The 27,003-nt window shown below is 43.9% G+C and overlaps 1 protein-coding gene across 2 annotated transcripts in view; it reads left to right on the top strand.

The window, feature by feature from the left end:
- The first annotated feature begins 5,012 nt into the window (after positions 1–5,012).
- Positions 5,013–27,003, top strand: part of SLC12A2 (solute carrier family 12 member 2) — a 111,283-nt gene continuing 89,292 nt past the window's right edge. For both annotated transcript variants that reach the window (XM_018567205.1, XM_018567206.1), the window contains exon 1: positions 5,013–5,831. In XM_018567205.1, coding sequence (XP_018422707.1) covers positions 5,223–5,831 — 609 coding nt within the window. In that variant the 5' untranslated portion in view covers positions 5,013–5,222. The remainder of the gene's footprint in view (positions 5,832–27,003) is intronic.

Below are 27,003 nucleotides of genomic sequence, written 5' to 3' on the forward strand. Positions count from 1 at the left end.
GCGTTAGAAATAAAACAACTAAGGTCAAACTCGACATTCAATCCATCGGGTTTTAATGACCCTACTTTAAAAATCCATTGTGTTTCTTTTTTGGCCAATTCTCTCCGCCAATTACTCCCCCTCCAGTGTCTGGCTATCCTCTCTATGCCCCAAAACTGTAACTTCCCAGGATCTTTATGGTGAACATAAAGAAAATGTTTAGAAGCCGAATACGAGCAACTGGCCCTCATTTCCCCTCTGGCAGTACCATAGGGGTCATGGGGGCCTTGTCACGTACCTGGTATGGTCTGAATGATGAGGGAGGCCCCTTTTGTAACTCTCGTCAGAGCACCCCTAGAGATGGCACAGGTAGCGCACGGAAATCACAGGATTCAGATACAGGAACACAGGTACAGGTACAGCTGAGATCTTCCAGCAACTATTAGTTGCTGCTTGGGGTTTAAATAGGCCGATTGGCGCCAATTCGTGCACTTGGCACACGCTGCACACGCCCATGCGCACACGCGCAGTTACTGCTCGTCTGTCACTATGCACGTTTCTGCGTGCCATAGTGTGTGTAGTAACTCGAGCACTCCTCATGCTATGGGCATTAGTTCTACGTTCCTGACAGGCCTATTGTGCAGACAGAGGACTTCAGTGTGGGATGTAAACAAACACATTGTTCCATAATATGGAGTAATGAAGCTAATTTATACCAGCCTGCCATCTTCCAGGCATAAAAAAAAGGCTTCTATTTATATTATAGACTTTCCTTACAGTGATGGAAGTTTTGAAATCTTTTCAATAGCTCTGAGTGGAATTCAAGCTTAATAAGTCTTTCTATCAATACCTTTTTTTCAAATTTCTTTGTGTGGCCCTGTCCCCATGACCATTGTTGCTTAGACAAGAATTCTGTATGTGCGTTATAATTAATCGATAAAATTTTTTTTTATTAATCGAACACGAAAATGTTAATCATTACCAGCCCTAATATATATATATATATATATATATATATATGCAGGGCTAAAGAAACATAACATTTATTTTTTTAAACATTTTTTTAAAGTCCCCGCCCCCGACATACACACGCATATATGCGTCAGGTGCGCCTACATGCCGCACATGTTGCATATTGCCGCAAACGTTGGAGTGAGAGCAATAATTTTAAAGCCATTAAGGCCGGGTTCACACCTGGGCGTTTTACAGCGCGCAGATCGACGCGCTGTAAAACGCCCAGCAAATGAAATCACATTATTTCCTATGGAGATGGTTCTCACCTGGGCGTATTTCAGCGTGTCGGAACGTGCTGAACAAACACCCTACACCCAAAGAAGTACAGGGGCTTCTTTGGGGCGTATTTCCGCGCGTATCCATTAGTATACAGCCGGATAGCCTTCGTAAACGCGTGTTTGACACGCGTTTTGAGGGCTGCAAATCACGGTTAAAACATGCCCCCCAAAACGCGTCATACACGCATATTTTGAACGCCTAGGTGGGAACCCAGCCAGGCAGGTGGGAGGAGTATAGAATAGTTCCAGAGGAGGGAGCTAGATTAACCACTTCCCTACCAGCCATTGTACATATACACCCATGAGGCGGAGTGGTTATTACAAATGGATGTTCCCCAGTAACTGTACATTCTTGTTGTTTACATGTTTGTTTGCACCACATGCACACCCAAAGACATTAAACAGTGCTGAGCACAAACCAAGGGCCCACAGCCAATTGGATCTGCTCTGTATATTGTGATGGCCAATCACAAGCTACTTACCATCTGAGATCCCTTCCCTTCCTGTCGCATCAGCAAAGGAGGAAGTGATAAATGAATGAGTCATTCATTCACCACAGGCCCGAACAGATGAGGTAATACTAAGATTTCAGGATTGGTTTTAACTAGGGAACACCGATACCGGTATTTTGGTACCGAGTACGAGTACCGATAATATTTTTCTGGTACTCGCCGATACCATTTACCGAGTACCGGAAGTCCCATTCAGGAAGCCGGGTGGCGTGTAATGACTCGCCACCTGGCTTCCTGATTAGCCGGGAAGCCGGGCAGCGTGTAAAGACTTGCCACACGGCTTCCCGATTAACAAGAAAGTCTGTCCCCTCTCACCTCAGCATGTCCAGCCTGTCACCCCCGGGGCCTCTCCAGCCAGGAGCGGCCTTCCTTCAGTACCCTGCCGGAGCCGTCTTGCTGGTCAATCATAGGAGCCAGGCGCCGTGTAATGACGCGGTACCCTGCTTTATGATTGGCCCGGGAGGCCGGCTCCATGCTCCCTCGTCATGAGATGAAGCCGGCTTCCCGGCTTATCAGAATGCCAGGCGTTGTGTCATTACACGGCGCCCGGCTTCCTAATTGGCCAGCTTCCCGACCAATCAGGAAGCCGGGCAGCGCGTCATTACATGCTGCCCGGCTTCCTGATTGGCCAGGAAGTCGGCTCCATGCTCTCTCATCACAAGTGACGAGAGAGCATGGAGCCGCTTCCCGGCCAATCAGGAAACCGTGCAGCTTGTAATGACGCACTGCCCGGCTTCCTGATACAGGAAGTATCGGGCTAGGCATCGGAGCATACTCGTACTTGCCCAAATACTCGGTATCTGCACCGATATCGATACTGGTATCGGTGCATCCCTAGTTTTAACCCTTTCACCACCATCCCTTCTTGTTTATATCATCTCCACCCTGCCAATGTATGTGACTTGTATAATAATCCCTTCACCTCCATTATCCTGCACATTAACCCCTCATCTTCATCCTGCCACTGTATGTGACTTGTAAATTACCCCCTTCACCTCCATCATCCTGCACATTACCCCTCATCTCCATACTGCCACTGTGTATGACCGGTATATTAACCCCTTCACCGCCATTATCCCTTCATCTTCATCCTGCCACTGTATGTGACTTGTATGTTAACCCCTTCACCTCCATTATCCTGCACATTAACCCCTCATCTTCATCCTGTATGTGACTTGAAAAATGACCCCCTTCACATCCATCTGCCTGCACATTAACCTCTAATCTCCATAATGTCACTGTATCCGAGCGGTATATTAACCCCTTCACCTCCTATAATGTTCATATTAACCCCCTCATCTCCACCCTGCCACTGTGTGTGGCCTGTATAATACCCCCTTCACCTCCATTATCCTGCACATTAACCCCTCAACTCCATCCTGCTGTATGTGATTCCTGTACAGGCCAGGAGCCCCAGTTGTCCGAGTATATGTCTGGGCAAGAAACAAGAAGAATAAGTGCACTTTGTAAGTACCATTGATAGGGGAGGGGGAGCCAGGCCGGGTTTCAGCCAGTGTAAAGGTAATCATGGATGATTATGTTGTGCAATGTAAGTGATATAAAGTAGGTGATAGTGTAAATCCACTTTAATTGTGAAGCACCCCCCGATGCCTGCCCTCTGGGAGCCGTACAATGCCGAGATCAGGTGGAGTGTGCCCGGCTTGATGTCGCACAGTGCCCATGTGGGCAGTGATGGGAGTTGCCTGTGAAACGCATGCGCCTCCCCGTCCAAACAAACCAGCCTCGCTGCAGCGCTGCACACAGGACCGGAGCTGCGCCCTCCAGCTCCTCCTCTACACACCAGAACCCCGGATCCGGGACGCGGCTCCACACACCGCCGGCCGAGCCGAAGGTAAGTGAGGGACAGGGAGGCTTGTCTGATCGGAGGGGATACGGGCTGCTGTATTCTCCCGCCTGGTCTGTATCACACAGGAGGGAGGGGGGATCGGCATTCCCATCCTCTGTATCCTTCCTCCCTTGGCTGGCTGCAGCCATGTGTGATGGGAGCCAGCAGAACACACATGGCATCTGCCGGGCTGGGGGCGGTGGTCACCCAGGGGGGAGGGGTATTGCAGCAGCCATGGGGGCGGTCATTTCATCATTACATCGGAGGAAAGAAGAACTGTGGTAATCAACTGCATAGAGGAAGTTACATTGTACGAACAAGCTGAGTGCTCCGTGGGTTATCATAGAGTCTGAGGAGCAATCATCATGCTATTTGGGGCAGATAGGGGCAATCATCATCATCATAAAGGGGGCAGATAGGGGCAATTATCATCATATAGGGGGCAATCATCACCATTATCATCATATAGGAGGAAGATAGGGGCAATCGTCATCATGCAAGGGGCAGATAGGAGCAGCCATCATCATCATACACGGGGCAGACAGGAGCAATTATGATATATGGGGCAGACAGGAGCATGAATCATTATAATGTATGGGGAAGGTAGGAGCAGTCATCATGTATGGGGAAGGTAGGAGCAGTCATCATGTATGGGGAAGGTAGGAGCAGTCAGCATTATCGTCATATATGGGACAGATAGGAGCAGTCACCATCCTCATCGCTGTGTATGGGGCATAGAGGAGCAATCGTGGTATATGGGGCAGACAGGAGCACTAATCATTATAATGTATGGGGCAGTTAGGAGCAATCATCATCGTGTATGGGGCAGATATGAGCAGTCATTATGCTAATGTAAGGGGCAGATAGGAGCAGTCTACATCATCATCTTGTATGGAGCAGAAACCATCATTATAATGTATGGGGCAGATAAGAGCAGTCATCATCAGTTTTGGTGACAGCATGTAAAAGCATCAGTGCCACAATCTGCTGGGGATTGCTTGCACAGTGACTCATGCTGTATAATTGAGATCATCACATCCCAAGGTCACCCGGAGATGGCACTTGTGCTTATTGGTGATGTCAGCTGCACACGATCGATAGCCAACTCCACAACTAATAGCATGCTAGTAATATGAGTCATGTGAAGTAATATGGCATCCTCCTAGATGCATGCTCATGTGAGAGAGGTAGAGCAAGGGGGCAGCTCACACACACTGCTTTTACTTGTCCCTTCATGGAAATGAGAGAGGCGTCCTTTCCCGCCTCTTCTCCTCCTCCCATGTCCTCTCACAATAGTTACATTCATCTTTCCTCAGCCCTGAAGAGGTGGTCTAGGAGGACGGGGTGTGTGCACGCTCGTCCATAGGTGTATTCTATGTTCTAGGGAGGAGGAACATCTGTGACAAAACACAGCAGCATCTGCTGCACTGTTAGCTATTTGAGAATGAGAGGAGTTGAAGTTTAGGGGTTTTGTTTTCAAAGTCTAGATGTGTTCACTTCGATATTTTACACTTGTTCAATTTACTTCCACAGTTGTTACATTGGTACCACAGACCTCTTCGTAGTCACGGAGCAGCAGATAAGCAGCAGCACATGGAGAAGAAGACGAGTATAGCCTCGGCACAAGCTGAGCAAGGAAAATCTTCCACCTCGCCTCCTCGCTCTCAAATCCTGCGCTCCTCTCCCCCGCCACCTTCTGTTAAGGATGGAGATGAACTACAAATTGATGACGGACAAGGAAGACCCCTGGGTCCCACTCCAAGCCAAAGTCGCTTTCAGGTAGACCCGGTGTCTGAAACTTCCCGAGATTCGTCTTCTTGGGACCAAGAAGGAATAGCACCCGTTGCTGATGGCCTCACTCATAGGGGTCGAGGAAGCTCTGGTGGAGAGGAGGCTAAAGGACGGTTTAGAGTAAATTTTGTGGACCCGGCAGATCCTGAGGGGAGCTCTCCTGAGATGCCAAGTGGGGAAGGAGGTGGCGGGGTAAGCTTTCAGAATGGAGATACAGTACTTAGCGAAGGTAGTGGAACTGGTCATCACTATCACTATGATACTCATACTAATACTTATTACCTGCGGACTTTCGGGCACAACACGATCGATGCTGTGCCAAGGATTGATCACTACCGACACACAGCTGCAGACCTTGGGGAGAAGCTGCTGAGACCCAGCTTGGCAGAGCTGCATGATGAAATTGACAAGGTTAGACAAATCGCTTTACGTTTACTGCATTGGTCCACTGCTGGTAGTATTTGTGGCTTACATTTTGACCAAAACAGTAATGTTTTGGTAACTTGATAATGGCTTGGACCATATGGTGCCAAACTACAATGTATTCCTTTAGACCTTTTTTTTAACAAGCATAAATAAGATATAAATGGTTATTGGTGCAAAATGAGCTGGCAAGAGCAACTACACCAGTAGGATTGGAAATGTATGTCTATTCTACTCTCTGAACTGTATGTTGCTCTCCCCTCTGAAACCTATTTGATGTAGGACTCATTCATGCCAGCGGCCGCGCTTAATGCTCCGATATAACATGCACCCTTTGGTAGAGACAGTGTGATGCATTGGCACGGCACAAGTATGGGTTGGACAGGACACTTAGGGAACAATTGTTTTCTATGGGCTCTGTGTTGATCAATGTCACTCAACACTCCTGGTGTAAACGATCCTTTAATTGCAGTATGCATAATCACACCCCAGTGAAACTTCAATCTTCAGCAAGTCCCTCTTGTTTGCTGGCTCTAGTTCTTTATAAAGGTGTGAAAATAGGAGCCATGGCTACTGGCCTCCTGAGATTTACCTTTTGCTGAACTGTTAATGAATTCCCACTAGCCCTTGCTGTTCTTAGGAAAAAGCATGATTATCCTTCTCTTTGGTGATTTAATTTAAAACTATTTTTAGTATCCACTGCATGTTATTAAAGTGACACTAAACTCAGGAGTTAAATCTTAAAATTGCTGTCAAGTACCTGAACTATTAACAAAAATGTATCTTATTTGTGTATCACTGGGCTGTAGATCCTCAAATCATCTCTGAATTGGTGCTGACACTGTCCTTCCTTCTGGAGGGTGCCTACTTTTGTTCCATGTGGTCCCTGTGTGTGTTGTAAAGTAGCCACCGCTCCAAGCTCACTTCTGTGATGGACTACAATCTCATGTTCAGTTTACTAATTTGTATTGAGATTGTAGTCCATCACGGGAGTGAGCTTGGAGAGGTGGCTACTTTTACAACACAGACAGGGACAAGGGGAAGAAAAGTAGTCACCCTCCAGAAGGAAGGACAGTGTCAGTACCAATTCAGAGATGATTGATACACAAATAAGTGATACTCAAATTATTTGAGTGATACACTAATAAGCTACATTTTTGTCAATAGTTAGGGTACTTGAATTCATTTTTAAGATTTAACTCCTGCATTCAGTGTCACTTTAAACTTTTGTTCACCGTTTGCAGCTCTTACTTATACCCATAAGATTGTTGTTGCAGCTGTATTTGCCTTTAAGTTCTTTACGGACCTTTGGTTAAAATGGATTGCTTTTGTATGTTGTCCACTAGTAAATGCTTACATCTGTGTCTGGTGCTGCTCTATATTGCAGATTTATTGTACACATAGGTGGCATTCTATAGCCATCTCCAAATCAGTACAACCATCAACCTCTACACAAGGAAGTCTGCAATCTGGAGTGTTAGGCTTATTACTACTACAGACAATATAACGATGGTCAAAGGTGGAAAAAAAGTGCAAAAGTAACATTGCTGGGAAAATGCTGGAACCTTTTGATTATGGCTTACATGTACAATCACACGTGTATGACATTCAATTCTTAGATTGCATTTATATAATGCTATACTATACATGAGCACATTTTGACAACACAGTACATATCCAGTCAAAACATGCTCAGGGTAAACCTTCATGTGAAAGGAATGGTCTTCACATTATTGAATATAATGAGAGGAATTCATCAAAACTGGAGCAAGCAGAATCTGGAGCAGTTGCCCATTGCAACCAATCAGTTTCTACTTGGGATGCACCGAAATTTCGTCCGCCGAAAACATATTAGCTGAAAAGGGCACTTTTGGCAAAATAAGTAAGTGCCATTTTTCTCCCCCCTGCTTTCTCTCCTCCCTGCTGGGCTCTGCTCTGTGTCCCAGCGGGGAGGAGAGAAAGTGTCACAGGAGGCCGAGCAGTGCGGGAGGAGAGCGCTGTGAGCGGCTGACGTCTCTCCTCCCCGCACCACTCAGCCTTCTCTCACAGATCAGGAGAGCGGCAGTGTGGGGCTGGAGGCAGCTGTCATTGCTGTCACAGGAACCTGAGCTCTCCTCCCTCACCGCCCAGCCTACTGTGACAGCCAATCCAGGATGTAGATCAGCGGAGTGGGCGGAGACAACTGTCATTACTGTCACAGGAGGCTGAGCTCTCCTCCCGCGACGCCCCATCCAGCCGCCTGTAACAGCGTGTTAGGATGGGGAGCGGGCACAAAGACTCGGCCATCAGTAATCGCTGAGTGTTTGTACATAATTGAGGACAGACTGTTTACTGTGTCCCCAATTATGAATGAATGGGACGTCCTGTTCATCCTGTTCATTCATGATTGTGGTTATAGTAAACACATTTATGTTCTCAAGTTATGAATGAACAGGAACACTCAGCATAGAGGATTCCTGTTCATTGATAACATGGGCGGCAGAAAAAGAGATTGAGGACACAGAGCCCTCAATCTCTTTTTCTACTTTAAAAGATAAATATCAGGGGTACGTTTAGACCCCCAATATTTCCCCAAAGCACTCAACAATAAAGTAAAAAAATATTTAAAGTTTATAAATAAAATATTTGAAAACTTTTTGAAAAAGTTAGAAAACAGACTGAAGAGAGAAGCTTATTGGTGGCTATGGGCAACTCCTCCAGATTCTGTATGCTCTAGTTTTGATAAATTCCCCCTAGTATATATTAATGTTGCCCACATGGATGTGAACCTATGGCCATACTAAACATATGCAGCTGACACTTATTTTAGTTCTCTCCAGGTATGGCATATATGCATTATGATTTTTGTCCAGGACCCCAGAAAACCTGGGGCCCTCCAACTTGGAACTAGTGACCACTGGCCTACTCTGGTCTGGACCTTACAACTCATGCCACTTTATTAACCTGTCAGTGTTCTGGGCGGCCATCACTCTGAGACAGAGGAGGTGATAAGAGGCAGGCCAGAGCCAGCAAGCATCGTGAGCTGGGCGTATACTGATAGTTTTCATGCGGACATTCATGCAAAAAAAATCTCCTCGGAACATTTGATACTGTCATCGGGGACTTGATGAATGTCGTTTTGAAATGTTGTTCAATTTTGGAATGAATGCCCCGCCCCCACTGTTAGTGAATTAATTTTGTTTTGGAAAAATTTTTCCATCCTGCTTCTTCGATTTTCTTTCATCATGATGAACACGATCATTAATGTCACCCCCAATTAGAAAATCGAATGAAAACAAATTTTGTCTAATTAAATTTTACTAGTGTGTAGCCAGCTTTAGAGAGGCCCCATTTTCCTGAGATCCTGGGTCACTCTGAAAGAAAACGAAAAAGTAATTGGAGGCACCTAGAGCGATCTCAACTACTGATGATTGGAATGGCCACAGGCTAAAGATACGTGATCTAGATGTGTCCGTGTGCATTGGCATTTTCCACTTGACCTCATGAACTAGATAGTTCTGTAGAAACAAAAGAGTGAGTCAACTTAACCAGTGCAACTGTAAGCAAAACAAGGAGTCATACATATTTAAGGAATAGGTCTGTGTTCAGACAAACTGCTAATTCTTTGTGGCCCCCTCTTCTGACCTAACAGGTTCCACCTTTCCCCTCCACAGATGCATACTTGCTGACATCCAGTGTCCCTGCCCTGGCCTCCAGTTTGTTTACATTCCACACCAAAGTTCTCTCTTCTTCCTGGCATGGAGACCAGTCCTATAGAGTTCTATGGTGCTCCACCATGCAGGCATGGCTAGGGAAGAGAGGAGTTTGGCGCTGGATGTAAACAAATGTAGGAGGCTCCAGGCGCCACATGTCAGTAAATATGCATCGGTGGAGGGGGAGGATTTGTTAGGCCAGGGAAGGGGGCAAAAAGGATAAGTGCACTGTGTCTAAACGTGTACTAATTAATTTTAATAACGTATCTAAGCCTGTTTTCATATACACTAAAGCAGGGGTGCCCATGAGGTAGATCGTGATCTACCAGTAGCTCTCAAAGCTGATGCTGGTAGATCATGAAGGGTGTGAATGGCGGCCCCTTTATTCAATATATATATATATTTATTTAGCTGTGCACACATGATTACCTATTAGCCTGAGTCTGCTGAGCCAAGCTCCCTGACACCTTTCTGGTGGATACTGGTGGTTGAAGTGCTATGTATTACATCAAAGAATATTAGTTTACACAGCCTGTTGCACTACACTGTTTGCAAAATACAGCAAGGTGAGCCAGATGAGAGAGCAAGGAGAGACAGCCAAGAGACAGCCAGGTGAGAGAGGAGAGACAGCCAGGAGAGAGAGACATCTAGGGGAGAGAGAGCGAGGGACGTTTTTTTTTTTCCGTTGGTAGATCTCATGTAGCTCGTCATTCAAAAAGTAGATCTTAACACAAAAATTGTGGGCACCCCTGCACTAAAGTGTTGTTGGTGTTAAAGTGTATCTACACCAAAAAACAAAAACTGAATATATTGCAGCTTGCCACAGGGGTGGACTAATTGATATAGAATTCACGAGCCAGGCTGTAGATCCTCAAATAATCTCTGAATAGGTGCTGACACTGTCCTTCCTTCTGGAGGGTGGCTATTTTTGTTTCCCATGGTCCCTGTGTGTGTTGTAAAGCAGCCACTGCTCCAAGCTCACTCCTGTGACAGACTTACAATCTCAATAAATATTAGTAAACTAAACATGAGATTTTACTCCTTCACAGGAGTGAACTTGGTATTTTCTGCCCTTGCTGAAAATGTTAGCCTGAGATAAAGAAAACAAATGCAGCCACCACATCACACCCATCATTAGATGTAGTTAAGTTTTACATGGCAGATGTAAAAAAACAAAATTGTTCCAGGACAATTCTGAACTTGATGAATTTCCGGTTCTGAAACTGACTGTCCTGGAATAAGACAGTGGGTTGCCCGCTGTCGACCTTGTCACAAAACTTCTCATATTCTTCTCAAGGCATTGTGTGAAGAGATGAGGGGAGGGGTAGATGAACGTCATGATCAAATTTTTTTTTTTCCCCCCAGAGTGCAGCTTTAATGCCAAGACTTCCTCCCATGAGCTTTTTCATTATTTGACATATACGTTTATAAGACTAGTCCACACCTCTGTGGTGTATAAAGTGGTTTGTAGATTTGTCTGACTGGCTTATATAAATCAGTCTTGTTTATCCACATCTTTGTCAGATTAGAGCAATCCGAACAATGAAAGCTGATTTCTGAGTGGGTGTTGTGGCTTGCCACGGTCCTCGGCAAACAACGACGCTTCTAGTTCTATTAGGCCTCTGTAAGACGTGTCAGTAGCGGTTTAGGCGCACCGAGAAGTGGAGTGTAATTACAATATTGGTCATGTATTGTTTTCTGGTGGGGGGGTTCCCTTGGGTTTCCTTTAATTCCTGAACAAGAAATGAGCTTTGCAGTGATCACGTCTGTTGGCAAGGTGCATTGGGGTGAATAAATGGTACATCATAATTAAAGCACCAAAGTCACCAGCACACTGTACTAGTAGGCAACTTGTTTTATATGAGTACAGCCAATGTTTTAGGGCCGCGCAGGGTCCCTTCCTCAAGGTGACATAATGACACATCTGACTAAGGTCACAATCTCACCTTGAAAAGGGGCCCTCAAGACTGAGTGATGGTGACTTATCCTTCGTTCTTCTGTGGATCTGCATGGTGCCATATGTGGTTGTCACTACAAGCTCCACCACATACATTGAGGTCACAGTGCTATCTGAAGTGCAGCTGGTATCTACATCTTTCTATGGTACATCATACCAATGCATGTGATGAATTGGACATTGCAGTCGTGTGAATGGGCACTAAGGGCATGGCAAACAATATGTAAAAAGCCACAAAATCTGAAAGCACGCTGTACCTTTAGGACAGAAATAAGAATAAACTCTAAATGAACACATGAACTTCATCTCTTGCCATTATTAGCTTCACAGAATGCACAGGTTAGTGGTTGGGGAAGTTTTGCTTATCACCAACATGTCACAGACCTCTGCTGTGTAATCAAGCATATTCATTCTGTATTACTTTGGACAAAATGGTACACAGTATGTACAGTAAAAGGCGTACTGATGAATTTCTCTTGAATTCTTCAGCTTGTAGGGTTATAATGACCTACCATGTCTTTCCCATTGACCTGTGAAATGGAAAGAAGAAAAGCTTGATACATGGCCAGAACCTCAGCCTAGCCCTGGTTTCCACCACAGCTCTGCTTATTGTAAATTGCTTCGGGGCAGAGGTGGACAAATTAATTTTGAATGCAGGAGCCAGTCTGTCCAGTCCAGGAACCACAGCATTTTTCTTTTCGGAGGCCGCTCCATTGGCATCAACTAGAGAAAGCCTCAAGAGTTAGACATCAGCTGCCGGTTTTTTTTAAGAAGCATTGGCTACCTGGCTCCTGGGATTTGTCCAGCCCTGATTTGGGGTAATGGTGTCTACAGATATGAAAGAAGGCCTGTCTGCTCTGACAGTATGACTCCTACAAATGCTTGTTGCCTGGCTGTACTTTGAGCCACTGACCCAGAACAAATTTTCGGAGTAAATTCCCAAAAGTTCAAAGTCTTTATTTGCATGCTTTGTTCCATATCAGTGACTCAAAAGTATAACAAAACTATAGCATCAGCATTAAAAGCCAGGCACCTAACATTTTCAGAAGGCGCCATCTTTAATGGCCGTCACACAGCGTACTTTTAAGTAGACTTAAAATTGGATCAAAACCTTAAAATTCAAAGGTCGTGCTGCATAGATCTTGTTGGGATGTAATTGTGGAGACATTAATCTTTAAAGCTGAACTTCATGCAATACATAGAGGAAGTGTATGTATGTATGTATGCCCTCCTTACCATCTTGTCTTGATTTGTATTGTGATTGTAATGTCTTCCTTATATTGTAAAGTGCTGTGCAAACGGTTGGCACTATGTAAATCCTGTATAATAATATAGTGTGTGTGTGTGTGTATGTATGTGTCAGGGGATCCCAGCGCAGGTGACCCCACACCTGCACAGGTACCCTTACAGGCAGACCAAACACATGTGAACACACGGACCAGGTAAGAATTTACACAGCTTTGCCCCACAGCACAGGCTTAGTTAGCAGGGGACCTGATCTTTCAATGCTGCAATTTTACTTGCAGGTCCTCTCCCCACCCTGCGGCTTTACAGTGAGAAGCACAGCAGAACACTTATCACTCTGTTCTTTCCTCCTATCAGCATGCTCCTTATACTGCAACACCGCTGATTGGCTCCTTCTGGTGTTTCTCCCTCCCCCGTCTAAGGTTTGCTGTTCAGCGTGTACAGTAAACTTCAGGAGGCTGATATGGAATCACATTTAAGTACTGCTTGCATTTAAAAACATTTTTTAATAACATATTAAAGTAATATTAAACACAGTTTAAAAAAAAAAATCAAAAATCCAGATAAAACAAATATACATGATACATTCTTTACATTTTTGCCCAAGCACTTAGTCATCATGTTTTACAACATCTGGCTCCACCTCTCTCAGTTCGGCGTTCCTGAACTTTGTGTCCAGTACAAGATCAGAGGAGTCTCCAGTGGCTGTCCATATACTAGCCTGGGGGAGCGGCTTTATTTTCTGTGTTTGTGGAGACGCACACAGCTTTCTAGCACACACAAAGTCGATAGGACCCTGTAAAGGAAAGAAGCCACCCTAAAACAAGATATCAGGGCCAGTGCTCAGGGGACCAGCTGATTATGCAGGAAACGAACATACTTAAACATGAAGAGGCAGCATCCATTGTAATTCAGCATTTGAAATCACTTAGGAACCTTTTGACTTGAATATCACTTTAATGATTACAGAGTTGCAGTAATTTGTGCATGTTATGCCTGTCCACAGTTCGGCTTTACAAGGCATGGTAACCCCTTGTCCTCATTAGCGAGGAAACATTTGCTTGCTGTTTCTACAGTTATGGAAGACATGACATGAAAAGCCGCAATTTCCGAGAACATAAAACATGTAAAAATAGTTAAATGTCACAATGGAAGAAATCTGCTCCCATGAAGTTCTATCTGTGGTATCTGCCCATGGAAAGCTTTGTTTATGGTAATGGAAATCCTTTGTGAAATGATCTGGGTTCTGTATTGCAGGAAAATCTTGTAGCACTTATTTCAGCTCTTTATCGAGCTGTGGCTTATTTTCAATATTGGCACGCTGGCTTAATACTTATTTCTTTGAAATATATGTAAATCCAATCCCAAAAATCTTATGTATTCTTGGACACATCCCATGAGCCAGGTAACCAATTTTCTTTCAAATTATAGCTTACACCTGACTAGTTTTTTTTTCTTTCTAGTTGATATCAATGGAGCTGGAACCTTAAACATTTCCTACTGGCTCCTGGATTGGACAGACTGGCTTGTGAATTCAATAATAATTTGCCCTCCCTTGCTTTAATATATGCTTATGTGATTTCATAGGTAATTATTCATATTTTTAAATCTGCAGCTTTCATTAAAATAATATCCGATGGTTCTGCCATTATTATTATACAGGATTTATATAGCGCCAACAGTTTGTGCAGCACTTAATAATATAAGGAAGACATTACAATCACAATTCAAGACAAGATGGTAAGGAGGGCCCTGCCCGTGAGGGCTTACAATCTAAAAGGGAGGGGGAAGTGATACATGAGGAGGTAGTAAGGTCGTTGTTATGGCACTTCCTAATGAGGTGACCACACTCTGTCCCTGTCTCCCAATTTTTTTTCTGTATTGTCACTAGAGCTGCAACAGTTAATCGATTTAGTCGATTAAAATCGACGATTGAAAACGTTGGACCTGGCTCCCTGTCCGTCCAGTGGAGGATACAAGTGGTCGTGGTGACAGTCAATGTGCAAATAAGTTCTTCTGTTGATCCTATCCAAAGCCAGTCCTGAGCAGCCAGCACTAGAACACGTACACGTAGACAGGAAGTGGTTGAAGTTTAATTATTTTTAATAGTAATAATAATTACTTTTGGACTAGGAGGAGTGAGCAGAGAGAATGGCCCTGGGGTCAGGGAGGTGACCTAGCTTTATTGCTTAACTGCAATAGTCAGGTCACCACCCTGACTGTGCAGTCTTCCAGGGCTGTATAAATGCCAGAAGTCACTGGACTTAAATAAAAATCCTTTATAAGTGGAAATATGCATATTTTACCCTTTATCTTTAGCAGTTTGCCTGGAGCCCAGGTTTAAATGATGTGGATCAGTGCAGGAGCGTTAAAGCTTTTTGCATGTGGGCTGAACTCTGGGCTAAATGCATATCGTCTGAATACAAGAAGCTTGTATATTGTGACTTTTATCTCAATGTGCTTTGTCTATTTCTTCCAGATCTGTGCAGTGTACCAGTGTGACACTTTGCCTTTGTGCAGGATCTTCCTGTAAAACAGACCAGTCACCATGCTCCCTCGTCATGAGATGACGAGGGAGCATGAAGCCGGCTTCCCGGCCAATCGGAATGCCGGGCGCTGCGTCATTACAAGGCGCCAGGCTTCCTGAATGGCCAGCTTCCCTACCAATCAGCAATCAGGAAGCCGGGCAGCGTGTAATGACGCGCTGCCCGGCTTCCTGATTGGCCGGAAAGTCGGCTCCATGCTCTCTCATCACAAGTGACGAGTGAGCATGGAGCCGCTTCCCGGCCAATCAGTAAACCGGGCAGCGTGTAATGACACGCTGCCTGGCTTCCTGATACAGGAAGTACTCGTGCTAGGCATCGGAGCATTTGGGCGAGTACGTGTACTCGCCCAAATACTCGGTAACGGCACCGATATCGATACTGGTATCGTTGCATCCCTAGTGAAATGGATAATAATATAGCAAAGGATGAATTTGGGTGCAGGTTCACCAGGAGGCAGTTCATCCCTCCTTAAAAGACACAGGGAACAGCACAGGATCAGCACATCACAATGGCAGCTGAAGCCCCCAGTGTTTCCCCACACTACATCCAACAAGTCAAACGAATGGCAAACGTAGTCATCAATTCATACGTAGCTTTAAGCAAGATGCATGTGGAAGGGCTTTACACAGTTACAACGCAAACCTTATGCGCACCTTACCATGTTTCTGGTGTGAGCCTTTAGGAACCCAATGAAACCAGGCCCTAGAGTCTTTGTTTTGATCTTTGAGGATGAATAACCCCATATTGAAGTAAATCTCTTTTACTGCTTGTAAGACTATGTAAATAGTTTAATGTCTGTAGTCTGCGCACTTTAAACATAGAATGATCTCTAAGCTTTTTTTTTGTTGGCTGCTTATTTAGAAAAAGCTTGATTTTTTTAATATGATGAATAAATACAGGTCTTTCCTTTTGTCTGGAAGGTCTTTTGAATACCTTGAGATGTGTACTCGCTGACCTCATCCAGGTTTACAAGTGATTCTAAACTGTGTAGATAAGCATTCCAGGTTGAGTCTTTCCAGAAGCTATACTCTGTGTACTATAAACAGCGCATATTCAAACCCTCCTGTGTTTGCTGCAATCAAAGCTGAATTTGTATGTGTAGCACGCATAATGGAAAAGGTCTTTACTTATTGAAATGCAGAAGAATGTGCCCATTAGGTCATCTGGTTTGACATTAGGCATACTGTATATACCAAGTGGCAGTGTATTGATACATGAATTTGTATAAAAGCAGCCTGTTCTTCTCCATACGCTCACCCGAGCTGCACATCCGCGCGGTTGTCAGAACTCATACGCAGACAGGATGGATCCTGCCTGCGTCCGAGCACAGACACCCACACCTGTACGGATGAGCGTATGGCCGCTTCCTCCCATAGGGAAGAACAGCTGCTGCGTACAATCACACGCAACACCTGTCCTTCCTGTGAGCGGCCTGATCCGTGCGGCGTATTTCTACGGGCTGACCCTTAGCTGTGTGAATGAGGCCTAAAGGGGCATTGGCGACCTGGCTCCTGGGACTTGTCCAGCCCTGCAATAACCAGAGCAGGAGATTTCTCCATTTGGGCTGTTCAGCCGATTTGCTGAAAGAAAATAAATCTATTAGTACATAGCCAGCTTTATGTGTTTTTACCAGTGTTCTATTTATAGCAAAACAGCAGTCAATTTGCTAACCACTCAGTTGCAATATACTGGCTAATACTATTTTAGCTTCAATCAGATATTCTTGTGGCTCACTCACACTTGCTTACAGAGGATCGAGACATTATTATTATTATTATGATCATTGCAGCTTGGTAGCTTCCTTTGTCAAATGTTTGATCATTTTTAGGGCACCATCGCACCGCTGAGGTCCGTTACAAGCACCCCTCATGTTTGGCAGTCCAGATGAGTGTTTCCTCAGTTTACATCCTAATATTCAGTATTTTTATCCAGCTTGTGAAATGAGCCCTTAGACTGAACTTCAGATCTTGCTTTAAAGACATCCTCCACATTATCTCAATGCAAATAGCCAAAAAGCCACAATTGATGCAAATCACCCAGAGCATGCAAAACTTTCATCTATCACCATGAAATGCAAAATATTGGAAAACCTATCAGTACTAGTTTGAAGTGCCGCCATTCATAGTGTATGTCAGTTTTCATTAAATATTTATATACGGTGAAGGGAATTTATCAAAACTGTAGCAGATTTGCACTGCAGCCAATCAACTTCTCTTTCTTTTCAAATTTTAACTGAACAAACTGAAGAGAAGCTGATTGGTTGCCATGCACAGCTGCTCCAGATTCTGTCCCGCTAGTTTTGATAAATTCCCCTCAAAAATCCGGAGTGTATTTGATGAATGGATGCTAAACTATTCACTTTGAGTGAATGTTATAATATTGATAAAGTTAATACAATGTAAATCTGTTTTTGTGTGTGACTATTACTCCAGCATTTGGCAGCATTGCTCTTTTATGCTGTTTTTTTCTTTCAGGGCTCTTTCACATTATAGCTGCATAAAAACACAAGTTGAAGACCCTTGGATAGCGCACACACACCCGGACATTCCTCACACGAGTTTAACGACTCTTTGGCAGTATAACCTTGCCTGGGGGAGGAATCCCTGAGGCTAGGCTCACAACTAGGCGACTGAGGTGGCGAGTGGTTTTCGCGTGGTTGTTGCACGTTTTCGTTTGTGCAACTGTTCTTTGAAAACCGTGCAGTTGTCATGTGGTTTTCAATGCAGAGAGATGTCTATGGGACACAAAGCGCGCAGCAACTGCCCGAAATTAGATCCTGTACATTTTTTGCGCGACAGGCGATTTTGTCTAACTGACAAACCACAAAGGTGTAAACAGCCTCCATTGACTTCAATGCGACTCAAACCACACTCTAAATCGCCTAGATGTGCACCAGCCCTGAATGTGAACGTAGCTAAAATCCCACAAGACATTGCAGAACTCAACAGCCAAAGCCATGACTCCCAGGGGTAGGGGCATGATAGGATAAGTAGCTGAACCACAGCTGGAGTGCAGGGGTTACCTACCGATGCACTACTCCTATAGTGTATCATTGTGTGCCAAAAGGAACAGTCATGTGGCTTTTATACAAACATTGATTGATTTGAGGGTTTTACACTGATGTTGTCAAGGTTGGGCAGAACTCCCCCCTTTTTTTTTTTTTTGCTGTTACCGATGCGATATCTGCCACTTTATGACAGGTCTTCTATTCTAACCCGAGAATCACACTGGGCAATTTGTAATATGCCATTGCTGATCCTCTTCTAACAATACTTGTTTCCTGCCTATATCTGGCATGTGGAATAGAAAGTCATAATGAAGTCAAGACTCCTGATATGGTTCCTTATTCCACATCAGTGCCTCAAGGTATTGCAGCCATTGGATGGGCATGACGGCAAAGAACTAGTATTTTAAGGAGAGTTCAGTAATAGCCGCCTTCATGTTCTCTGGTTTTCTATTACAAGGAAGCCTGCAATCAATCTCCTCTATACACTTTTCCTGAATGGAAAACTGATGATCGCACACCTGCCACACCTTCATTTCTCAATAGATCTACAAGCACTTTGCACTTTTTTTTGTCTTAAAGGACATAGACCTTAGTTGTTGCCTTATCTATTTGTTCAGTAATTTAAATGTTATTGCTAAGCACACACAAGATTAGTGAAGAAGGAATTAACTGGCCTTTAAATCCCGGGGGAGAGTGATTGCAGTTAAAAATATTACATAATAGTATATATGTGACAGTTGTAAAATGCTATTGAATTGTTCAGCACGTAAACCTTTGGAATGTTCACATCTCTATAGACCTGTGTGGTTATAGCCGCCGCCTTATGTGCCGATAAAGAAAGGAAATGCTTGGAAGGAAAGATTCCACAGGAGATAATTAAATGGGATTTCGCAAAAGGACTTGGATGTGTTGACATAATGGAGCTTTAATCACTTTTTAGGTTTTGTATTGCTTAGCTACTTGTAAAAACTGTTTTACATGTTGACACTCAAAACAGTAGATACTTTAAATATGATATGGCAACTTAATGTGGTTTGCTACAACACAGTATAATACTTTATACTATTGTATACTTAAAATGGAAGAAAAAAAAACGCTAAAGCAGCAGTTGCTAACCTTGGGTACAAGTACCCCAGGGGGGCTTGGCAGCATATTTTGGGGTACTTGAAAATATTTTTTTTTAATGGTAGAAAAAGGCCGTGGCAGTGGGGAGTCGGTGACTAAATTGTGTGCAGAAGACCTGCAGAGTAAAGCTTCCATACACTGCGCAAATTTTGTCCAACTCTTGATGAGTCGGCATTTACACCCTTCTGTCAGAAAATTGAAGGCTGGATAGAACATCTTCAGGTTAAAGGAGAACTAGGAGGCGAGTGATTTCCACTCACCTCATAGTTCTAGCCGACCTGTGACAATGAGACTGTCACAGGTCGGCTCAGTAGATCGGGAGGTGAGCGAACACATACCAGGTTCGCTCACCTCTCAATCCTGTCACGGCTCTCTGCCGTGACAGGGGGAGGGGCTGGATTCCCCTCTCCCCGCTCCGATCTGCCAGCGCTGACAACGGACGAGGGGAGGGGGCGGGTACAGCTGGCTCTGCCTCTAGATAGGCAGCGCCAGCTGTCACTCACGCAGCTGGGCAGATCCCGTCATCTACGTCGGGATCCGCTCCGGCGTATCAGTATACCGCGAGCTGCAGCTCGCGGTATACTGAGCTTAGCGTAACGGGAGGACGCTAGTTTGTGTCCTCCCGTTACCCTAAGGAGAACTATGGGGAAAAACACTGACCCCATAGTTCGTCTTCTTTAAGTATTCTGACAGCGGCATACCTACACGGGACACAACAGGAGATCCATCCTTCCACGCTGTTTTAGTATGGATGCAGGAATCTGTTTTATTTGTTTTATTTTCTTTGTTCAACTCGCAGGTTGAGTGAACAAAATATAACTGTGTATGACCAGCTTAATCCTGCAGCGGCGTTTTACGATATTCTATAGTGGTGGCTGCCAACACCTCAGTCCGTTCTTGGCTGGGTGATGTGCCGTCCGCTAAGACCAGGTGCTGCCTTCTGCAATTTGGCACAGAGGTAAGTCCCGAGAACGTACTCAACCCACATTTCCTCAGGTTCACACTGGCCTCCCAGCTCCCTTCTTCATCTCACTGACACAGACACCGAGCCCCTCCTACGGTTTGTGCAATTTGGCCATATCCACTGTGTCACTGTCAGCCTCACCCCTCCCCCATCGCTATTGAGGGGTACAGTTTTTACAAATGGGCTGCCAAGTGGTACGCAAGTAAAGAAATTAAAAAAAAGGTACAGAACCACTAAATTGCTAAGCTCCAAAGCTTTACAAATACCATATTTAATATATGTCAATAAGGCTGCCTTTATGGCTGCAAGCATTAACTGTAAATGTCCTTGCTGTCAAAATGCCCCAACAGTGGTTGCAGCTGCAGTCACTCTTTGATCGACAATTTCTAGCCAGGCTCCTTCTACAAAAGTCAATTCAGTAATCAACTTTTGTCGAGACAGCAGGGCCACCCACTGTTAGATTTTCTGACAATTCCTCTATGGCTAATTTTAGTCAGAATAAATTCATTGTTATGGGTTTAGTAATACAAAAGGAAATACACCGATATGGTTACCTATAGTAACCAGTCCGCAATCATTGTTTTGTATTCCTAACTGATGAAAGGGGTAATTGGGCATTATAGCGCAGTTTGCACACGCTTGTGACTCTGTAGTTGAAAATCTCAATAACTGCAGTCCAGTTATTCGAGGTACTAGAATCGAGCAAAAGCTGAGGGGCGCCTCTTGCTTAGTTCCTTATCTGCATTTACATTGCACTCATCACTGGCTCGTACTTGTCACAGTCAGTGATTGTCCTCTACACTTTTTGGAATGTAGCCAGTGTTTTTTAATTTTGCTTTCTTTTGCCAGTAGTTCATGAAATAGATCGCAAAAACAACTTACAGTAGCAGCCTGACATTTACTATACTCAAATTGGTTCTATGTGCATTGTTACCAGTTTTTGGTTACATAAATGACCTGGCTGCTCAAATAAATTTACCAGCAAGTTTAATTGTTTCACAGTGTCAGTAGGAGCTATTGTAGGTTTCACTGATCTCCATAATATTGAAGCTCTTGAATGATCATTATTTGGCTAGCTACCAGTGCGCTGGTGTGCATTGCATAGGGTTGTTGTGATGTGTTGGTATAACACGTCAAAGTCTTTAGTTTCTTTTTAATGAATGGAAGTGTCAGAAAATAGCACTTCAATCAACTATGTTCACTGGGGCACATTGCACTTCTATAAGCTCTTGTGTCAAACCTGCATTGATCTCTGCAGATTAAAGTAGCCCAATAGACATGGCGTGAACAAGCCCTGAGTGCTGGTCAAGATTAAAGGTGAACATGGCAGTGGGTAATAGAATTGATTATAGTTTAGGTCTTCTTTTAAAGACAGCCATTGTAAAAAATATTGTATTTTTTGCAAAATTAAATAACTATTGCGCCCATAAAAAAGATTTGGGACTAACTATAGGGGCCCATTCATACCAGCCCAGTCTGCTGCAGTGCATTAAAGGCACGCATGTTCATGTGTTGCATTAGGACAGTCCATTAATTTGAATGAGATGCCCAACGCACCACAATGGATCAAACATTTTGCATGCAGCACGCCACAATGCACATTAGTGTGCTACAGTGCATTTGCACTTGGAGTGTGTGTGGGGGTATTATTCAGAATGAATGGCACTGCAGAACACATTACCGCTACTGAAGTGCAATGGTGTGAATGGATCCGCATGTTGGATACGAAGAAAAATAAAACCAGACCCAGAATCTCAAGTGCATAGATCCCCTTAAGAGGTATATAAATTGAAGTATTTAAACTCTCCAACCTATACCGAAGACCAGTGTTGGGTAGACTGACCCTTAAACTGGAGTTAGTTTGGCTGCACATCTGCTTTTGGTGGCTTGTTATGTCATCCTGTGCAGCGTGTGAATGAAGAACATGATACACCAGGTGTACAATGCTGAATGATCTTCTTTTCACTGTGATCAGCAGTTGTGACTGGCTGCATTGTAAATCACAAGGGCCCTCCCTTCCATATTATTTGTAGCTCGGGTGAATAGAGCTTTGCATTAATGCTGTGGATATTAATAGGGCATTGTTAACGAGGCAGATCAGATTCCTGTAAAACAATACTGTGTTTTGAAAGCTTAGCCTGGTGCTGAGGGACCTGTAAAGACAACAGCAATTCCCGATGGCATGAATTGGAAGAGCGGGGCAGTTGTTGACATCATTGTCCCCAATTCTGTGTCTGCCATGTTTTTAATCAAACATAATACATTTTTTCTCATTCAAAAATGCATCCTGAAAACCCTCAGTCAGATCATTGTGTGCCTAAGTTCCTCCTTGAACTGTTGTATATGATGAAGTGTTGTGGGACAGTAGTACAGCGCGGAGTGTCTTTCAGTTTCAAAAGGGTGTTTTTAAATTGGATTAGCAGCACAGAAATTGTAACCTAAAAACAAATTTGTCAACTACCTTAATTTTAGGGATGTCCCGATGCCACTTTTTCAGGCCCAAGTACAAGTACATCCCCTCATGTACTTGCCGATACCAATTACCGATACTTTTTCTTAAAGGGACAGGTGACTTTAAATGATCCATAGTACAACTACATGTTATGTACTATGGATCATGGTTTAACCTATTCATGTTAGCAGGGGAGAATTGTAAATCTATTGCTGGAGTGTAGTGGAGGTGTATGTTGTATATATGTACTACATATACATTACACACGTCCAGTACACTATAGCACTAGATTTACAGCCAGCCCCGTCCCAGCTTCCCTTACTCACAGTTTCACTCCGATCCCCGTAGCCGCACGCGATGCCTCTTGTAAAATTTATATAAATCTGTATTGTATCTTATGCCAAGGTAACCATACATATGCCATTAGTCTGAAGGTCAGCCAGTCTGAATTTTGATCCACCCCTTCAGCAGAATTAAAATGACCATATGCCTGGGCTTCTAGTAAAGTCCATTAAAGTCTCTAGTTGGCATGTTAAATGACTTGACAGAAATATAACTTTCCTCTCTTTTAACGGTAAATGCAGCTGGAAATCGGGATTTCTTTGGCACACTGCTAGACCAGAGCTGAAGGGGGTGAGGGGGACTAAGCAGATTTTCCTGCAGCTGTCCCTTTTACTGACTTGCCATGCTTTATTCTGCAGTGTGTCTATGCGTAGAGGTGGCCATCTTGGTAGAGGCAGGGCTTTGCATCCTCATGTCAGAGCCTCCAGCAAAGAGAACAATGAGCAGCACAGCAGTCAGAAGCAGCAGCCCCTTAGATTTCACACTGCAAATATACAGCTATGAGGTTCTAGGCACAGCACAGGGCTGCCTAGGCACACTCTCATAGCAGGAAGTACACTGCTTTTTTCTAGAAAGTATTGCAGACAAGGGTGCATTTTTTTACAGGACTGCTTGGGGACAATTAACATTTCTAGATGTTTGTGATAACATAGCAAAGCTTCACTTTTGAGTTCAGGTCTACTTTATGTGAACCTGGAGCTTCATTTTCTCTGACAGTTAGTTAAGCATTTCAGCTCTTCTATTACTGTCCATTTGTCTACCTCAGCACCTTATCCTTCTACCTCAGCATTCATTTACCCCATTAAGGCCCCATTCTCACCTATATGTTTAGGTGAGATTAGGGAGTCCTGCATCAGGAATTTGTGTTTTTACTGCAGCAGGAATCCCTAATCTGTCATTTACAAGCGGCAGATGACACCCGTTCAGGTTAATGATCGGGTGACAGCTGCTGCGTTTAAACACCGGCACACCACATGTGATACGATTTACATGTGGTTAGAAATCAATCACTATCCCTGGATGCATTGAATGGGTGATAACTGTCGCTTGTAAATGGCAGATTAGGGATTCCTGCTGCATGATAACGCAAGTTCCTCATGCAGGAATCACTAAGCGCACCTAAACATATAAGTGTGAATGGGGAATAAGTTTGGATAGCTGTAGACAATGCCTTACATTTTCTACTGACTTGTGCTTGTTAACTCTTACCACATCTTTGTGTTCTTTTAGCTTCATTACCTCTCTGCTCTGTAGAGTACACTAAATATTGCTAGGCATTCCAGTCATGACAGAAAGGAATGATTGGCATTTGTGTTCTTCATGAACAAGAGTGATAATAAAAACTAGGGATGTCCCAATACCACTTTTATTAAGACCAAGTACAAGTACCTGCCCTGGACCACCACAGCAGCACCGTTGATCCCACCACAGCAGCACAATTGATCCCACCACAGCAGCATAGTACAGCCCACCACAGCAGCACAGCACATCCCATCACAGCAGCACAGCACATCCCACCACAGCAGCACAGCACATCCCACCACAGCAACACAGCACATCCCACCACAGCAGCACAGCACATCCCACCCCACCCCACCACAGCAGCACAGCACATCCCACCACAGCAGCACAGCACATGCCAGCAGAGCACAATAGGTCACAACACCACAATAGATGCCACGGCAGCACAATAGATGCCACGGCAGCACAATAGATGCCACGGCAGCACAATACATACCACCAGAGCAGAAGGCTGCAGTCTCAACTGGGCGGCATGTGGATCTCTGCAGGGCTGTGTGTGGGACTGTCCATGGCTGTGCCTGTGTCAGGAAGAAGGAGCAGGAGCTATAGAAATGGACAGGCACAGCTACTGCCAAGTCCCCAGCAGACTGCCGAGGTCCCGACAAAAAGTTAAAGGGCCGACATCGGCCTTAAGAATCGGGGCATTTTCACGAGTAGAGATACTCGTGAAAAACTAGTATCGGTATTGGAACATCCCTAATAAAAACATTGAGTGCATCAGCTATTTCTCTTTAGTTGTGCCACATACTTTAGATACACTTGTTCCTTGGCTCATGAAAAGATCTCATCAATAGGCTTGACTGGTAAAGGTAGGAATATGGAGTTATTTGTGCCAGGGTTAATGGTTCTTTCAACCCTATAAAATAGATGCAAAAGTAGTTTGAATAGTTAAAGATTTGATTTGCAGAAATCAAATATTGTTTACATATACATGCTTGCTTATACTGCTATGAGCCCACCCACCTCCCCTTTTCCCAGTTCTATTGAATGTATTAAACTCCAAAGTTTAGAATTTTTTCACATACTTCATGATGGAAGCCAAAGTACAAATGTTATTGTTTTACCAAAGTGCTGATGATGTCTTCCAAATGTATGTATACCGTTATTGCATTTGGGAAACCAAAATGGCTGACATCCAAGTTTCATGCTGATAGACCAATAGGAAATGAAATGTTATCTGAGCCTGACACTGTTGCTTCCTATTGTGTGACCCTCGTTGCCAACATCCTTTTAGCTGGATCATTTGCACCTTGTTCATTTTTGTGCAAATGCATGTTTTATCGAGACTGTATTTTGTATAAAATGTTTCTAAAATGAAAACATCGACTTTGGCAGCTCGAGATGAAATGTGATATTAGCACTAAAAATAAACCAGAGACAGTATTTAACATACACAAAATAGTTTACTGATCTCCTGCCAAGGTTGTCGGATTATTAGGGCTGGTGATTGTATGTTTTCATCTAAGAGCTGGCGCTTTTCATTTATCAGCATTTATTCTATTAATGGGTCAGGCCACCCACAAATGTTGTTCTAATTAATATGCGGCACATCATTTTATGAACATTGTATCTTTTCTCAGGTGCTTTGGTTTTATTTTGCTTTTCTTAGAGCTGTTCATTTTTGTCACTTTGTCAGCGTAGCGAGGCAATATGTTTCAATACCAACCTGCATGAGGTTTTTCTGTGTAATTTTGATATTTGAGTGTAATTGTAGGTTCACTTAACAAAATCACTGATGTGGTTTTAATGTGCCTCTAATTGCAGGTTGTGACTTGTGCTTTAAATATGAGAGAGGCTGGCAGTTGATGTTGTTGATCTTGCCAATACAAATGTATACCAAAGATTCTCAACCCGCAGTACGCGTACCTGAGGAGGTACTTCTGAAAGGCTTAACGGGTATACCTGCCAGGATTTATTGATCGAATATGAGTAATAAAGGTTAGAATTAGTGTTGTTTTTAGTTTTAACATCACAAGGGATTGTTTGGAAACCACATCCAAAGGAATTAGGGTTTGCTGGTAGTATATTTACCAAATCACACCATTGGTACTTGGTAAACGTTGGCTTTTATTTTTCTCTCTCTCTCTCTCTCTCCCCCCCCCCACAGCTCTACTTTTATTTAGCTGACTGTTGGCTATGTACTAGAAATGATACAGCTGCCTGATCAGTTCCAGGAGCCCCGTGAATATCGCTGATCCCGCCTTCCTTCCCTCGTCGCTGATGACCCAGAAACGACGAGGATTTTGTCATTTCTGGTTTCAGAGCTGTCTTGGCTGTTTTACTGAAAATTTGGCTTTGATAGCCTGTTGTGCTAAAAGTCTTCGCTTTCCGAAAATACTAATTTTTCTGTTTTTTCCCCCCCCCCCATGTGTGGAATTCATTGCTCCAGTCCCGATAGGGTTAAGGATCACATTATACCATTATATTAACATTTCAACAGTATTGATGCTAGGTGGGGATGAACACATCCCAGGAGCCAGGTAGCCAATACTCCTTTAAATATACAGTTGGCGCCTAACTTTTGAGGT

This window comes from Nanorana parkeri, unplaced genomic scaffold (genome assembly GCF_000935625.1).
Source record: "Nanorana parkeri isolate BGI_ZX_2015 unplaced genomic scaffold, ASM93562v1 scaffold1020, whole genome shotgun sequence".
NCBI classification, from domain to species: Eukaryota; Metazoa; Chordata; class Amphibia; order Anura; family Dicroglossidae; genus Nanorana; species Nanorana parkeri.